We start from the raw sequence: 18,174 nt of genomic DNA, 5'->3' as shown, positions 1-18,174 counted from the left end.
ACTGAGTCTTCATCCTGAATCATCTGTACTAAGTTGTCCAAGACAGGTGTCAGATTTCTAAAGAGATTTTAAAGATGTGGACAGGGGAATCAAATCAAAAGCTTTCAGGAGGTTGGTTATTTTCATTATTGTTATATAAAAAAATTTCAAAACTCTTACTTGGATTTCATATTATTAAAATTTTTGCCCAATGCCAGGTGCTGAATTGATCTGTTTTTACTGAGCCACACTATTAAAGTAGATAGGTCAGATTCTAAGCCTGGAAAGAATCAAAGAACAGAATCAAAACACGTGCATAAAAGACTTCTTAGCTGCAACATAATTAAGTGAAGGTCACACACAGTTGGATGAATTCCTGTACTGCATTTGAGGCTGGGGTGGGGGCCTGGAATTCTAATCTTTTGTTTACAAGGGAACGATCTGCCATCATTTCATGTCCTATTAATTCACAGGAATAAACTCATTCTCTACAAAGATTTATCTAAACCTCTTACGTAATTGGTGGCTACAAAGTCAGCAGGATTTGGGACTGGATGATGACAGAATGTTTCATCTGTTTCCACTTCTGTGTAAGAGGGGATCCCAATATACTGAAGGGTAACTGTAGTTAAATTTGCCTGTGCACATTTAACAGGCTACCAATATGTTCAGAAAGGAGCCAGTAAGTTTCTGAATATGTAAATAAGGTCATACTTTTATTATAACCAATAATGTAAAATGTTAGGTTCAGATTTTTATCAAAGCACTGATGTTATTGGTTTTTAAATAAGTTGTTTTGTAAGATGGAACTTGCATATTTGCCCATGGAAATGCACTTAGTATGACATTGATGAAAATTTATTCCACAAATAAAATCTATTATTGAATTTTAAATATCTATTAGCCAAGAAATTAAATAATTAAATTAAATAATAATTCTTGAAGGTGTTGGCTAGCTTAGAGTAGAAGATTACTTTCCCTTTCCTAACTAGTTTCAAATAGTGATCAAGTTTCTTTTCCGATGTCTGACTCACCATTGTCAGAGATGTCCAAGCTGGTGATGTTGTGGATTTCAGCAATGCAGCCTTCTAAGACTTGAGCTCCTCCTGACCTCAGCTAGAGAATAAAACCAAACACAAAGTCAAATCTTCATCCCATTGGAAGTGTAACTAGTCTTATGACCAAGAAAAAGTAAAAGCTTACAAACTCTCCAACAACAGCAATTACCAATAGAAAAAGCCTATTAATAGTCCATGGAAGAGAAATGCTGTTTGCCATATACCAAACCCTGAAATGTTTAGAAAAAGAAACAGAAGAAACATGGAGACAATGCAGAATTGCCATTGCCATAAGACAGTATTCCCAACCTGAAAAATCTTCATTTCTAACTTCTGGAAATCTAATAGATTTGTTTTACACATAAGCAAGGCACTGTTTAATTTCATTGTATCTTGTCTGAACATTCAAATTCTCCACTAGCAGAAAAACAACCCAAGGTGACAAAATCCAAACTTCTAGCTGAGGATTTAGTTTAGTGGTGTAAGCGCCTGCCTTGCTGAAGCCTTAATATATGAATTTAGAGAATGCTCATTTCACTATCTCACATTTGGAGACCAAAACCCTCTTGTATCCGAAGCAGAGTTTTACACAGTTCTTTAGGGTTGCTCTTTATTCAGGAATACTTTGGTTGCTGTGTTTAGTTTTAGCTGTTTCTACTTTGTGAGATGACAGCATATTTCTCTGAGGTATCTAAGTGAGCTCATACAGAGAAGGAACTCTCTAAGAAACAGATCGCCCTACCTTAGGGAAACCCAGGTCCGCACCAAAGCTGCCATGCTTCTAAGTGAGAGTGTGGGCTGTCATCAGTAGCCAGCACCAGCTCCTTACTCTATCTGGTTGTCTTTTGTTATCCATGGGGGATAGGTCTCAGGACCCCCTGCAAATACCAAAATCTAAGGATGCTCAAATCTCTAGTTGACCTGATATAGTACTATATTTGCACATAACCTAATGACATTGACCTGTACACTTTAAATCACCTCTACATTATTTATAATACTCAGTGCAAATGCTACATAAATAGCTATATTGTATTATTTAGGGAATGATGGGGCAGAAGACCCCACACACTCTCACTATAGATACAGTTGGTTTTGGCCCAGATATTTTCAATCCACAATTGGTGTGAATCCCAAACATACAAAGGGCTGCAGTATTTTTTCAGGAGCTCCAGATTTACCTGGATGCCCTGCGCCAGTTTCTCTCACCATGTCATCTCCAGAACCTCCCCAGCACACAGCTACTGCAAGTGTGATCTCAGACAAGTGCCAGTCTGCTATCAATTTGTTACTGGTCTGCATCAAGTAGATGCAAAAACTATAAATATTTTCAGAACTGTGGCAGAGATTTTAGATCTGCTGTATCTAATAATTAAAAACGAGGCTTGTACATTGTATGTCTTTATATGTTTCTAGTAATTTATTTGGAACATTTATAAAAGCATTGGATTATAGTAGCTTAGAAATTTTTTTAAATAAAACAAAACCAACAAAAACACCAGGTTCTTCACCATAAGTAGTTTCGAGAAGCACTGTTCCTAATCAGTTAGCACCCAAACAAGAAAATATGCATGCAGACTATGTCAAAGCTAAACAAAGGACTCATTTAAGCAAGTGTTTCAATGAAACATAATTTGATTTTTTGGAGCATGAAAAAAAAAAAGGATGATCTTAAGGAGATTTTTTTTTACAAACAGCTTATAAATTTTACAATTCAATATTTGCTCACAGTGATTTCTGTTAAGAAATAAAAATTTCAGGGGCCAGGGATTTAGCTCAGTGGCATAAGCATCTGCTTTGCAAGCACCCAGTTGTGAGTTCAATTCCCAGTACCACAAAAAAAAAAAAAAAAAAAAGAAAAGAAAAGAAAAGAAAAAATAAATAAAAATTTCTAGAAGAAAATCTCCATTTTCTACCATTGTATAGTAAAACTATTCCATTCATAGAAATGAAAAATACATTTTCATTTATATGTTCATTTATATGGTCACTTTTATTTACAAATACTCTTGATAATATTTATAACAGTTGCACATAAACCTAATATATACCAATGTTTTAAGATAATCAAATGTATAATATATCCTAACTTATGATTCATAAAGTACTTACACAATGGCCAAGCTAAGGAAAGCCCAAGGAGAAAATAAAACAAACAAACAAAAAAAACATTAGTAGCAGTAGAACAAGAGTAAAGAAGTTGGAGTCTCCATTAGTACACAATATAAAAAAAGGAAGAGTTCAAAGAAATGTTTCTAAGTAAAATATGTTCCTAAAACAAAGTAAAAAATTTAAGTAACTGATTTTCAGCTACCAAGAGGATTCAAATAAGTTTATAGGTTATTAGGTACCTAAAATTTCCCCAAAGCTAGAGCCATCCCAAAACAGTAAAAGCTTCTATTACTATAAATGAATATCCTTTTAAATAAATTTGCATAATTAGAGCCGTGTCTGCATGCATGCACGTAAGACTGGTTTTTTAAATTACCGTCATTTAAATCCCACACACTAGCTTTATTTAAAAGCAAGGAAGATCAAAGAAGAGTAAGTATGACTGAATCACTGAACAGTTTTCAAAATGTTAAAATTCATGTTTTTTTTAAGAGTCATTTTCTCCCACTCATCTTCAATGTTACTCACCATTTTAAGTGAAAAGGTAACTTTAACATTCAAATATCCATAATGGGGGATAAAAGCAAGCCAAAAAAAATCCCCTAAAATCCGTTCCCTTTAATAATTTACCTCTCTTTCTCAAGATTATTTGTCATTTAAAAACATGTGACAAAACATTTTAAGTATAAAACACCCGAATTATCTACTTCCCCCATATAGGTTCCAAACAATTAATTTTAACCCTATTTTTGCACATAAAGATAAATAGTGTAAGTTCTCCAAGAAAACACAGACAAGAAAAGATTATACAACATTCAGCTCAAGGTTCAGTTCCTAGCAGGAGCTGTCATCAGACGAGTTTTACACCTAAAAAAAAGATAAATATAAATACAGCTACTGCAAGATGCAAAGCGTTGTGTGTACTACACAGCTTCACACATGTATCCTACCATGTGAAACATGAAGGTGTATGTTGCATACCTGGCCTGAGAGGGAAGTAACAGGTAAGAGGTACTCATGGGTACTACCTCTAGGCTTGCTAAATGACCATCAGATTGAATGGAATTACTTTGAATGTTTCTATTCACTTGCTACAATGTCTTGCTTATTGCAAATTTTAATATCTGGTGCTTTGTTTTCTATTCATAATCAACTGCCATGAATTACACAATAATCTGGAGGACATTGTCCACTTAAAGAAACTGTTATACCTAGATCTGCAACTAATCCTTAGCAATTCACAGAATTCTAGTATCACTACTACCACACAAGTTAGTTTCACATCTCTTCTTCAGGGATTAACCTCACGGGAAGTGGACACATATTTCTGTGCACATCTGTACTAAAGCCGAGGCCTGCGTCTTTGAGAGCAAATTAGGATCAGCGCAAGGAAATCTGGACACAAGGAAGATACTACCTTGTTTCCAAAATCAGGTGTGACTCTAAAATAATGAGCCTAGTTTTTCTTGGAAGATGCAAGATGGCCTTGAAGACAATTCTAAAAAATGTTTTGGTCAATAAAGAATATTATTTACCAAAAAACACTCTGATATTTTCTTAATAAAATTTTAGAAAGGCAATATTGGATTTATGCTATAAATTCTAATATTCACATTAAAGCTCCCCCATAGCAAGTCTGTGCCTTCCCCAAATAATGGCTCACACAGGTGAGGCCCAGCCAGGTGGCACTGTGCCAAAGCTCTCCCTGAAAACTATTATTATGCACACTCAACAGGTGAAAAACAAAGACCAAAAGAAGGTAATCATTTTCCAAGCCAAATGCCTGCCTCAGGTGTCAAAGGAGCCTTTTGATTTCAACTGCCTGCCTCTGGCTTTACACTCCTTTGACTCCCAGGACTACAATGAGTCATTTTCTCAGACAAAAGGGAGAACTCTTTGCAGCAGTAAGAGATCAAGGGAATGGAAATGCAGTGATAGCATCAATAATGTGGATCACATTAAGGGACATTGAAGGTTTATCCCTATAAGAATGGAAGTTATACAAGGTTATACAAACAAGATAATCCGAGGTTAATTTTACTGCTAATCATATTAGTCTTCACTGATCCAACAGAATATACACTCTACTTTTGGTAATAAGTGTATTTGTCTAATGGGACAGTAACTTCTTAAGTTCCTGCACAGACTTTCATCACATCAAGTGGAGGTCTCTGTCAATCATATTACTGAATATGAAATAGCCATTTCAGAAAAATAGTGAAGTATTCTAAGATCTACAAGAAAATGCAGAATGAACAATAAAGGAACATGGTACACAGTTCCTTTCAAACAAATTTGCTTAAGCAAAGTCACCGTAAGCTTGATTCTTCCTTGGTTACTCTCTCGCCTCCTCCGTCAGCATCGCAGGTGCTGACTCCTACACAAGCCTGATTATAAATTCATTCCTGCATTTCCCCCCTATCAAAAGGGAATCTAGATCATAATTTCTATACAGAATGTTTTATAGTAAATTACTGACGCATAGGCATTAAAAGGTGTTTTCCCGGGGGCCCTTTCCAAGGTTTGGGCAAGCTGTCAACTCTGCACCTGTAGGAGGCGCTAAGCAGTCAAGGCCTGCATCAGAAACTGGAAGACCACACTGAGCACAAAGCACCAGCACTTTGCTCCAGACACCTGGTATCTCAGAACATCAGCACCTCCCAGGAGCCCCATAATCCATCCCTGGGATGGCAAGTGACCTCCCATGACAACGATGGTGACAGGGACAAATATGCACCACCTTTTGGATTTTAAAATTACATTTATCTTTCATAGAATAATCCCATAAATTTTTCTGTGATTTTGACTAGTATACTAAGAAGAGCTTCTGCCTACTTTGGCTAGATAGAAAAAGAATAGGAAAATCTATACCAGCATGATTTTAATCTTTTAGGTAGTGAGAGTCCCTTTCTAAGTGCAGTACAGAAACTCTAAAGTATCAAATACAAAAGGATAAAAGCAAACCCTCAACATGCCAAGCATTCCAACGTGGGTTACGTGGTAACTCCAAAGGCCTTGTAGGGAGGACTACATCATAAAGGAGAATAAACCAAGATCTAGTTAAATCTGACTATCTAGTCCTAAGAAGCAAAATGTGACAGAACACTGTAACACAGTTTAGAAAAATACTACATTCCACCAGCTTTCATGAACAATGATTCAGTGTGAGTTGACAGTGTGGTCACCAGTGTTGTAATTTAAGCTATAAAGCAGTGAGGAACAGGATACTAAAATACTTTCAAGGCTTCCTTTTTCTCACAGGTATCAGTTTTTCCTATTATTCACAAAGAAAAGAACAAAATCAAGCTGGGATTATCATAATAATAGTGGTTGATCCCACCATCAGAGATTAATCATTTGATCTGAATTTGTCTTTTAAAAAAATTATAAAAGTAAAAGCCTACTAGCAGTTGGACTGAATCATCAGGACTGCCTACAGCCGGACATTTTTGACCCACAAAAATAAAATTTCTGTATGGCTCACCTTACTATTACTGTCTTTGAACAATTCCCAATAGATAACAAAGCAGTCTACAGAACAAGTTATATAGCAATTTAACACAGTATTCTTTGAATACATGTCCTATACCACCTCATTTAAGAATAAAATGTCTAACCACACTTAACAGCCTAATAATCACCACTATCAGTATTGTTATTAATAACAGAGATTCAGGATCCAGTTTTCCTATGGCTCTGCAATTAGTGTGTTGGACCATTTCAGCACTTTTAGACTTCAGCTTCTTCAACTATAAACATGGTAATTAGATGATCACTTATTCTCATTTCAGCTTTATCACAGAATTAAATAAAAGACGTTAGTTTAGTAGTACTCAAGGTATTTCATTAGGATAGTTAAAACCACATCATACATCATGGCTAATCAGCACTTTGATCTAAAGACGTGTACTAAACTCCCTGTTTGATAACCCCATTTCCTTCATCTCACTCCTACGCTAATAAAGGTTTTAATTATTGACACATCCTTTAGTGAATTGCTCGACAACAGATAATTCTGACTGCATTACCTCAGCTGGTCTCTATAGTCTGTTAGGATAGGAGAAACACTACTGATTTGCACACAGTATTTCCACAAGGACGGTTACGTTTTGAGTGCTTTTTTTTTTTTTTTGGTTGAGTTTTTAGTATTTTTTTCTAAACAAGAAAATAAGTCACAATATTGATTCTGAAGTCGTAAGTTAATGAAAAATCCTACACCAACAGTTTATATGGTGCAATGTCAGACTTGCCAGATTCTATAATTTTCAGAGAGGTATTGTGTTAATCTTATTCAATATCTAATGTTGGCTTTGTGCCTAACATTTTGTTAGGAAGCAAGGGAAACATAATACAAACTAGGACACAAATACTGCTTTCCAGAAAGCCAAAACCTAGCTGGGAAAGCACATTGGATTCAACTCAGTACCTATGCAAGACACAAGTTAGTAACTGTGCACATGAATGTCAATATCACTGAGTCTAGACAAATAGAAAAGAACAAGACCATAAAAGGCTGAAGAGTCATTTCTGCTGAAGAAATTCAGCAGACAATGAGACAGAAAAAAACAGCAACAGCAATAGCAATCAATAGCAATGTATACCAAATACTGTGCAAGAGGCACGCTTCAAAGGAGACCTCTCTTGAACCTCAGAAAAACTCCCCGGGGAGCTACTATCATCTCCATTCTGCAAGTGCAGAAATTAAGATGTGGTGAGATTCACCCATTCATCCTGGAATGCACAGCCCAGGATCTCAGGCATACTATAGGTGATACTGGCCTTACCTAGAGCACAGAAAGCGAGGCCTTGGAGAGGAAGAGGGATATGGTAGAAATATTCTGAGAAGAGAAAACTGTAGGTCTCAAGGCCAAAAGTAGGAGCAACAAGACTCCTCCACCTACTGCAGTGCAGGAGGCTGAACGTCTATCAGAGGCAGGCTTTGAATAGGCCAGGTGGTTGGCACCTGGATGTGTTCTTACAAATCTCCACACAAACTAAACATTTCAAGATGGAAGAAGTTTAGGTACCCTTTAAAAACGTAAAGGCTATCGGGCTCAGTTGTTTTCTAAGTTCTCCTTGATTCAAAGTACTTAAAATTGCTAAAATTCTGAAAGGCATTTTAATTTTCCTGCTTCAATCAACTTATTAAAAGTAAAATCAATGACAAGACAGCAATTCCCTCTCACACTCTAAAAATCCAAGTAAAACTATATACATTCGTCCCCTGCATCAGACACTGCATGATACATTTTTATGATGGCAAAACTGGTTTATGGCTCTGTCTCAAGGCTTCACCTAAATACTTAGCAACAGGTGTTAAGAATGGGGAAAACACATGTCATTAAAAACACTGGGATGCTTTCTGAATGCTTTTCTGGCACTGCTTGTAAATGAAGCTTGCAAAATACAGAACATCTGAATCTTGTATAATGTGTTTTTCTGCTTCATTTATACCCTGTGGAATCACAGAATGATACCTTTTCCAGAAACAGAGAGCAAAGCACTTTTGAGGCTATTATCTATTCCAGTGCAGTGTCAAAGTGGTCTTACCTCACAGTTGCTGAGATCCAGTGAAACTCCCTTCAAATTATGATTACAAGCCAGGCCCAACAACAGTGCTCTGAGGGGAGGAAACACAGATATTATCTACATTTCATACACACACACGTTTACACAAACACACAAATGTAATCACACTGACTAAAGGATGAGGGAAATGCCTTTTTTAAATTACAGGTCAAGCACCATGTAACCTCTTACATTTTCAAATGCCACCTGCATTTCTGCCTCTTGACAATAGTAAAACAATCACACGGCTGCCCTCTTCCCCTGACAGGCGTAGAGTCCATCATAAATGCAGAACCGAGCAGTGCTGCTATTGCTATGCAAATAAATCAACAGCTCACCTAATTGCATACTGAAATTAAATTGTGGTCATCACAGATAAATTCCCACCTGCATCTGCTTGAGAACAGTTTTAATAATGTTTAGAATATTATTAGGCAATTGTTGTTAAAGAAGCAACTAGTCTTCCCTAAGGATTACGGTGGGGAAGGAGTCAGCTCCACAGTGTTCCAGGGTGTGAAAGTATACTGAGATGAGTTAAGAACTATAGGAGTGGGTAGGCAGGGGTAGAAAAGCACTGGGGATAAAATGGCATACATCTTCACCAGAATCTTGCCTGACTGACCACATGCCAGGCTAGGGGGAGGCATGTCTCTGCTCGAAAAAGGAATTATTTTGTCTTCAAATTTTGGAGACTGGAATTGATCGACTGGATGTCATAACTGTCTAAAAAAATGAATTAAACCCATTTTTACAAGTCAGTCCTACACCACTGAGCAGGTCTGACACAAAAAAACTCATATACATGCATATATCCATTAAATAACACTGAATAGGCAAAAGGCACTAAATGGACCTTGTGAGGAGATCTAAGATGAGCAGCAGAAGGTTCCTGCTATAAGCAATAGAAATAAATGTGCGCAAATAACAGTAATGCTAGGTAGGTAGTAATAAGCAGAAAAGTGGGAAACCCGGGCATCCACATCTGCAGTGATTACCTGTACCCCAGGAAAAGGGCCTCTCTCCAGCACACATCAAAAGATGCCAGGGTGAGCATTAGGTGGGAAGGAAAGGAATTATTGTTGCTGTGATTGAGTTTCTCCTTCCTAAATTTACAGACCTCACCTACAGAGAGCCAACTGTAGCAATGGGTGGAACCCCAAGTCAATTGCCTCCAGCTAGCAAGGCCTCCTCAATGAGAAGGCTGGAGGCCAATGCCTTTCTTTTCCTTTTATAAGTCCTGTTCACCAGTACCTACAACACCACCTATGAGAAAGGCAAAGGCTGTGCATCCCATGTGTCAACAGCTAATTGCAATTCTTCTCTTTTACCTAAAAATTGCTTTTTCCCCTCTCTTCCCTCAGGGAAGTACTGAGCCGGTGAAAATATTTGGGCCTAAAAAGCAAAAGGCCAGTCCTTGGGTCCTACATCTTACACTAAAGGTGCAGTGACTTGTCCTTACACATCACATTTTGGGAATCTTAAGTTTTCATCAGGAAAAGCAGACAGTTCAGACATCACCTAAGAGGTCTCTCTTACTTCCAGGCCATGGTGAGTTTTCAAGTCTTACTCATAAACTTCAGCAATGCCTTCTTATAAATTGGAAGGAAAATGTTTCTTGTTTTTCTTACATGTGAATTAAAGCCAGGGAAATAAATAGTGAACTTTAAGATATTTAACTACAGAAGGCCAATGATAAGAAGGTAACAACTCACAGGACCACAGAAATTGTTAAATTGAAAAATAAAACAAAACAATAATTTCAAAAAACATAGCAGGCATGGGGGTGGGAGGGCATTCTGGAATAACAGATGTTATTTTTACCAACTTATTGTTAAGGCAAATCATTTTGAGGCAAATCTGCCTTAACAATTACCCCCTCAATCCTCAAGCGCTGCTACAAAAAGGGATGAGACAAATTGCTATTTCATTTCCCATCTGTGACTAAGTGACATGTTGTAATTTTGGAGTAGCACATTTAATAGTTTTAATAAAAATACTCAGGCAAGGCAGTGGAATTGGAAAAAAGGGCTCGGTACAGCAGAGGAGAGGAGGCGGGCCAGAAACGCTGAGAAAGCAAGAAGCAGCAGTTGGGGTTTGGGCTGCACTCAGAACTGCAGGGCAGGGTGGAGACACTCAGAACCAAATGACACTGGAGATGTTGGGAAACACCAAGGAACAGTGTCCTCCAAACATGTCCTCCAAAGCCCGGGAAATATGCTGACATGGACTGAAAACAGCTGCAATCAAAAAGTGAGAGCATGAAGGAAGCATTCTATCTTCTTTTAAAGAACTCCAAATTGAGTGGGAAACTTCCAGAACACATTATGTGAAAACCAAAAGTGTCACTTTCAAAAGTCACACTTGTTTAGTTCATCTTCTCATAGCAACTAAGCCAAAGGTTCCAGAAGCAACTCCGTTTCCCTGCTCCCTGCAGACAGTGTGGAGCAGTCTGGGGTTAGGGACACCATGGAGCCCCACGACAACCTTCTCTCTGGCAAGGATTCCAACCCAGCCCAGCTTCTCATTATCCTCCTTCAAATCCTGTCACATCAGTAATCCCAAATCAACATCTATTGAATGTCCTGCAAGCTAATATAATCTCCATGTCTGGTTTTCTGAAAATTCAAAGTGACTCTATATGATTTTGAGGATGCGACTTAGTTTATCTGAGCCTCAATTTTCTTGGCTGTGAAGTGGGGATAATGACACCAGCTTCCCACAACCGTGGTCAGCATTAAAGGAGACAGTGCCTGGAGAAACACCAGGACAGTAACAAGTGGAAGGTGGTTTTCAAAATGCCCTTCTGTTTCCACTTCTGCATAGGTAAACCTGAGCATCTCGGCTGTGGATATCTATCTTCTCACCTTACTATATCCCATTAACTGGCCATGTGGACTTGGGTTTATAGACTCTTCAGCCACAAAGCCCTTCTCCTCATGATAAAGTTGTACTGAGTAAATCCCAGAGCTAAACATTCACTTAAGTAACAGATTACAAGATTTAACAATTACCAAGTACCTCTGAAGTACAATATTCATCATTGCTTTAACAAAGCATACAAAATATAGTACTGTTATGGAGTATTGCATAAAATCAATTACATAACCAATGAAGAATTATTCCCCATTATATAAGGGTCATCAACACTGAAAGACTTAGAAAACTGTTTTATGTCTGAAACTGCTTAGAATGTACTAATCTCCTACTAGTGGACACAGCAAAATGTGCCTCGTTTTGCTTTGCATGTAAGGTTCTCACATCTACCACACTGCAGATATTCAAAAAGTATCACCTGAATAAGTGAATATCATTAAATTATAAAAGCATCCCTTTAGAATACTAATTCTGATGCCTTTCTTAAAACTGTGCAACCAAATCATCATGTTTGTAGCTGTTACATTTTGAGACCTCTAATGCATTAATTCAACATTTTTTTTAAAGCCTCTACAATATCAGACATTTTTCAGCACTTGACTGGAGCTACTTGTCTTAAGGATGCCCACTGTTTTAGAGCTGTGGTACTAGGTGGGACCAAGAACTTCACACCTCTCAAAAACAAACAAAAGAGAGAGAGAGAGAGAAGAGAATTTCTCAATACTTTTCTAGTAAAATGGATAGCAGGCACTGGTTTTAATACTTCACACAAATTACAAGAGCAAAGTAAATGCTCACTGACACACAATCTGGGGAAAGGAGAAATGTGTGCGGGCACCGGGGTCGACCTGACAACCCACGCATCACAACTACTTGAAAATAAGTACTGGGTTGGGGATTTAGCTCAGCGGCATAAAAGCCTGCCTGGCAAGTTCAAGGTCGTGAGTTCAATCCCTGGTACCAAAAAAAAAAAAAAAAGAGAAAGAAAAGAAAAAATACAATACTGTACCTTCTGGCGACTCAGGGAATTTGGCTCTACCACCTTTGTACATGAAATGTCTGAGTGTTTCTGGTGATGTCAAATACAATTCTCAAAAATAATAAATTACATTCAAACTTCAAGTGAAAGAGATGATACTTAACTAAGTAATTCAGACACTAAAATGTTTAAACACTGGTTCTGTTGCACACACAAAATGTGTATGTAATGTGGAGTTCAACTATTACTATTTGGTTGAAATATTTATAATAAACATTAAAACACATAAGAATATGCCTAAAGTGAGCTGAACAGACATTACTATAAGACAATGATGCCCGAGTGCATATTTTTGAATAAAATTTTATTAATTAATACATGAACTGAATGCATTCATGGACTTCAAGAACGCTATTTCCATACACGCTCAGAACTAATTCTTGTAAAAGATCAGTCACTACTGCAAAGGGCACAAACCAAAGGGAGAATTATTTTTATATTGACAATGTAATGAGATCAACAGTGCACAATGTACTTTAAAACACATTAACATACTTTTCTGTCTTAGAGTAAAGAAGTATTCTCTTTTGCCTCTTCTGTCTTTGAATTATATGTCTTTCTCCTGTCCCTTAAGCACATTCATAATAAGAAATTGAACTTTAAAAGCTCTGGAGAAAATGAATTAATCACTCACTTTAAGGGCTCTGGAGATAGTTTCGTGCCAGAAAGGTTGATTTGCATCAGTGCTAGAGAGCTACTAAAAAACTGCTTGAAAGACAGGGGCACTTCTTTTCCTTTCCTGAAAAGACATCGGAGACATACAAGTGTTTATTTCCAGCAAACTTCTTATTGGTTACTCAGACACCATGAAATAACCCATAAATTGGACCCACTCTCATTAAAAATGTAAAGGTAAAAAGAAGCAAATACATGTCTGAACCCTACATGTGTCAGTCCAGCCCCATTGGATGAACAGAGGTTAACACACATCACTAACTTCACAAAACCATTTATTCTTTTTCTTTGTAGCTAAGAAACAACACTGAATTTTAACACTTGGGAAACTCGATGTTCAGATTATTAAAAAACTGGAGGTGAAAAATGTACATCTTCATTCAATTTAAAACAGTTTTCCCACTGCCATCATCAACAGTCATTTTGATGGAGCAAGCCAGGGATGGAACAAGATGGGGATCTGGTGTCAAATTGAGGACCAGTATAGAATTTCTGAATGGCAAGAGGCCTGCAGAACAAGCTGCCTAATTAGCTACTACATTCATACTGCAAATCTAATCGTTCCAGGCCAGATATTGGAATAAACAAACAATGAAACAAAAAAATGAAATGGCCATACTCTCCAATTTGTACCCTTTCTATTATAGTGAAAAGTAATTGGATAAAACCACACAACTCAAGGATAAGTTAAGTGTCAACACCATACTTGCCACTGGGAGGGAAAAAAAAATAATTCAAGAGTCCACTTGAACCAGGACTCAAGGACACTCTGTTTGCTTTGTTCTGCCTTACAGAATTGAAGGGAGGACTGAATAAGCCAGAATATGTAAAGCAATGAGCCTAATGAATAGTAAGCAAATAGTGAATCCTATTCTGTAGAAAGGCCCAGAACCTCAGGGCAGAAGCAGCCTGGTGGCCCAGTGCATACAAGTTATTAATATTGAATAACATTTTGTGCGAAAGTCTGGAGAAACCTGTCAATATTTGACAGGTTAAAAATAAAATTTTAAAACAAGAAAATTTCAGGCTACTTGGAAAGAAAAATCTAAGCAACTAGAATCTTTTTCTATGAGGAAAAAAATGCAAGTAAAAAGGAAATTCTGATAGCATATATTAAACATTTTAAGCAAGTCAGTAAGTCTCCATCTAGAGAGTGCAACAATATTAGCTTATATACTTCTGGCCATTTTTTTGGAGCAGATGTTGTTAAATGGTTCTTTGGGTGTAGCGTTGTTCCCACTGCTCTGTGTTAGAGTTGCCCGTTCTGTGGTTTCTAAATATCCACTGCCCTTTTCTGAGGCACAAAGAGGCACTATTGCCATAAGCACAGCAGGATTTGCACTGTGGTGCCCCTACAGCCAATGGGATGTGAAAAGACATGGTATGTTTCCCTTCCTGAAGAAAAGCCTCATCAGAATGTGTGGGCACTGCCACAGACCCTTTTCCTCTGCCACATGGCTGTCAATGTTCTCGGCAGAAGATGCTTCCTCCAGGGTAAAAGTGCTGTGGTCAGCCCTGAATGGATATGTTGCAAAACTACCTCTGCCGACAGCCGTGAGGACGGGCAAGCGGCTGTCAGGATAGGTGATATGGTCATAATCACTGCACAACAACCTCACTTACCCTGACGAATACACTTATAAAATTATCAGCGAACAAAAGTATGAATAGCCTGGCTAGTGATGCTCACACCTCAGTGTAAATGCAGCAATTTCAATGTAATTACTAGAGGCTTTACATGACTATATCTAGGTGAGGTGCGGGGTATTAAACAGTTTAATCATAACCTTTCATTTGGAAGACAAGGCAATTTGTTAGCACAATTCTGTTCTATGAGCTTAACAGCTCCACTGAAGACCAGTCATCACAGAATTCACAGTACTGTGAACTGAGAAGAGCTGATTACACAAAGACCTTTAATAGGCTGTGCCGTCATCTTATAACTCAGGTCCCCTGTCAATCACAGCTCCACCAAAGCATGCCTCCCTAAGCTACCTTCAAGCACACGAGTCGACCAGACAGCCTCAGTGACTATTCTTAATTAGTTCCCCCCAACACACTCAAAATAAAACGTCTTGGAAGTCTCCTGGTTTCTCCCACAATTATACTCCTGGATTCTACTCTGACTTTGCTCCATTGAAAGATTTATGGCATATTTTCACTACTGTGAAGATTTGCATCATTGTTGAAGTAATAGACTAAAAGTACTTTAAAATGTAGATAGGTAAATTTGCAATGTATATTTGTAGAATAAAGCATTCCACAAAGCCAAATTCTACAAATAAGTGAGGATTATATCCTTGAATATATGATGCTTCTAAAGTATACTACTAAATATGGAGGTATATCTAATTCTAAGTAATACTCTCAAGCTATTAAAGAATACATAAGGACAAAAATGTTATGACTTGCAGTCACAATTGTGAATAAGAAATGTTGGGCTGTACTGATTACATTAGGAGGCCCCAGAACTCCACATGTACACAGCCCATGTTTCCACAATTCTGCTGCTCTCTCTCCATTCTGAGCTGCTGGTCTTTGTGATTCGTATATCTCCTAACCTCTTGCCTTATTTTGTAAAGAGTTTTAAAGTCAGCAGGTTGCAAGTGAGACCCTGACACTGATTTCTGCTTCCTCTACAAAATTAAAATGTTGTAGCTTTGGGAATGACCATTCTCTTTGCTCCCAAGGTAGTTTATACTGACTTCTAAGCTCGTCACTAAGAAGTATCTTCAGTGGATTCTAAAAAGCTCTTTACTACACGAAGAGAGGGTGCATGTTCACATATGAAGAACAATGCATTGCTGTGTAGTTCACATAGCCAAACTGAAGTTACTAATAAGAATATTTAGCTCTAGTTTAAAAAGCTATAATTAAAACTTGAACTATATCAGGGCCTAATAATTCAAAGATGATGGCTTAAGGTGATCTTTGTGTACAACCGTCCCCTTCTATCATTTCTATTTTCATTAGCACTACACCCCAAAAAGACAATTTACTACATCCCAAAATAATAAATAAACCCATACCGGTGGGAGAAGACAGTTCTGGAGAGATTGAGCACAGCTAAGTATTGGAGGCATCCTCGGAGCAGAGCACCACAGACCTTTGGGAAGAAATAAGCTCGTCTTATTTTAGGCATCTTTAGGTTTAGGAAAATATGTTATTAGAGAAAAAAGTGCTGTTCCCCATCTAAAGAGCTGTTCTGAGACCCCCAAGGTAATATAAAAAAACATTACCATGTCCAGCGAACATTCTGTATTGGATAAATCCAGATAAGCAATGGCATTTGGCTGGGCCAAAAAATTATACAAGTGCTTGGAAAAACAACAGAAACAAAAAAATAAATGTTAGGATTCAGAAACAAACACAGGCACACAGCACAATGTAAATTACTGTTCTGAATGGAAGTTGCTCATATTCCCCAAGATCATTTTCAGCTGTACTCAAAAGAATCTGAAAAATTCTGTCACTCCAACACCTGTCCTGAGATTAAAAACCCCAGAATTTAAAATACAATTATGTTCAAAATTTTTTTAAATGGCCAAATGGAATCTGGACTGCCAACACCTCTTCTCATTTTTACACATGACTTAGTTTTCCTGATTAGCTCAATTTTTATTATACAATTTTGGAACGATGCTAATTAATTATAACTCCTGAGATTAAAATACCACCTGGGTTGCAGCCATCCTATCAAAATGCTAATCAATTTTGAAAGTGTTTAAGGAAGCAGTTATTTGAACTTGAACCACTGAATGGTCTCAGGCTATATTCTCTTCTGTCCAACATAATGATTTTTTTAATGATTTTTTGCTAACCTTAGTTACTTCCAAAAATCGATCACAGATGCCCTAGAACCACTATTAGTCTCACACAGAGATAAGATCCTTCATGGGTCACTGCGATATGTCTTCTCTCACTTCTGCCCCATGCAAGCTGATCAAAACAATGAAATTAATGACTATTGTTCTCTAATTGTCCTCTGTGACAGCAGCCAGCACTCACCAACAACAACTAGTCTGAGCTCTCTGCCACCAGACACTTGCAAACACCAACAAACCTAACAGTGTCTCATTCCTTGGCAACCACTTATTAACTGCAGCCATGTAACTACATGGTGCTGCAGAAAACCCCTCTCAATAGTGAAGTCAGAATAACAAAGTATTAACACAGAAACGCTTTAGCATAAAGCATTGCCAACAGACTATACTATGAAAGGCTCTGGTTCTAAGAAACAACTTTGTTTTCACTTACAGTTATTCAGCCTTTCATTGCCTGGTGCCAGTGACCTCAAGGGACATTTAAATTAGGTGTTATTTTGCTCCTAGCCACCAGTAGGGGGACTCCTGACATACTAAAGTGGTCATGAGACCCTACAAAGCCAACATGTTCCAATCATTTTCCAGGAAGGCAGAGACAGACACAGGTGCCTGCAGATCTGATGTGGGACTGCAGAACATCAGCAGTCCTTGGCTGGGATTCCACAATCCCCCGGCTCACCAATTAACTCCACTGTCCCCAGAGGTGAGCCTGAGCAAAACCCACTGATCAGGGAATGAGGCGTTTAAGCAGTTGCATGAAGCATCCATAAGGTCCTTTTTTTTAAAGCTGTCTTATTTACTCTCAGTCTCTTCTTGCTTCCTTCCTTCTGTCCCTCCACTTTGCTATCATGGTTTGGTGGTTTTGTGTCAGGTTCCTTTCTTCATCTAGGAGGGGAACAGATTTATGAATCCTCAGCGAAGGTGACAACCGAACTTGGAAAATGTGTTCCAAGAGTCACAGTGAGCCAGGAAACAAGTATTAATTAAAGGATCCCAAGTGCAAAGGAGAAGAGGAAAAAATAAATAACAACAAAAAGGTCTTTAT

General features: G+C 37.8%; 1 protein-coding gene across 8 annotated transcripts in view; it reads right to left on the bottom strand.

Moving 5' to 3' along the window:
• The window catches only part of Carmil1 (capping protein regulator and myosin 1 linker 1), a 300,958-nt gene that overhangs the window by 95,596 nt on the left and 187,188 nt on the right, over window positions 1-18,174 (bottom strand). For all 8 annotated transcript variants that reach the window (XM_063259966.1, XM_063259967.1, XM_063259968.1 and 5 more), the window contains 7 exons: window positions 16,545-16,622; window positions 16,335-16,411; window positions 13,265-13,369; window positions 8,700-8,769; window positions 1,014-1,095; window positions 160-259; window positions 3-57 (listed from right to left, as the gene is read on the bottom strand). In XM_063259966.1, the coding sequence (XP_063116036.1) occupies window positions 3-57; window positions 160-259; window positions 1,014-1,095; window positions 8,700-8,769; window positions 13,265-13,369; window positions 16,335-16,411; window positions 16,545-16,622 (567 nt within the window). The remainder of the gene's footprint in view (window positions 1-2; window positions 58-159; window positions 260-1,013; window positions 1,096-8,699; window positions 8,770-13,264; window positions 13,370-16,334; window positions 16,412-16,544; window positions 16,623-18,174) is intronic.

Source organism: Cavia porcellus, unplaced genomic scaffold (genome assembly GCF_034190915.1).
Source record: "Cavia porcellus strain 051 isolate PalLab524CR breed Dunkin Hartley unplaced genomic scaffold, mCavPor4.1 scaffold_13, whole genome shotgun sequence".
Lineage (NCBI taxonomy): Eukaryota > Metazoa > Chordata > Mammalia > Rodentia > Caviidae > Cavia > Cavia porcellus.
This window is presented reverse-complemented; position numbering and strand designations above follow the sequence as displayed.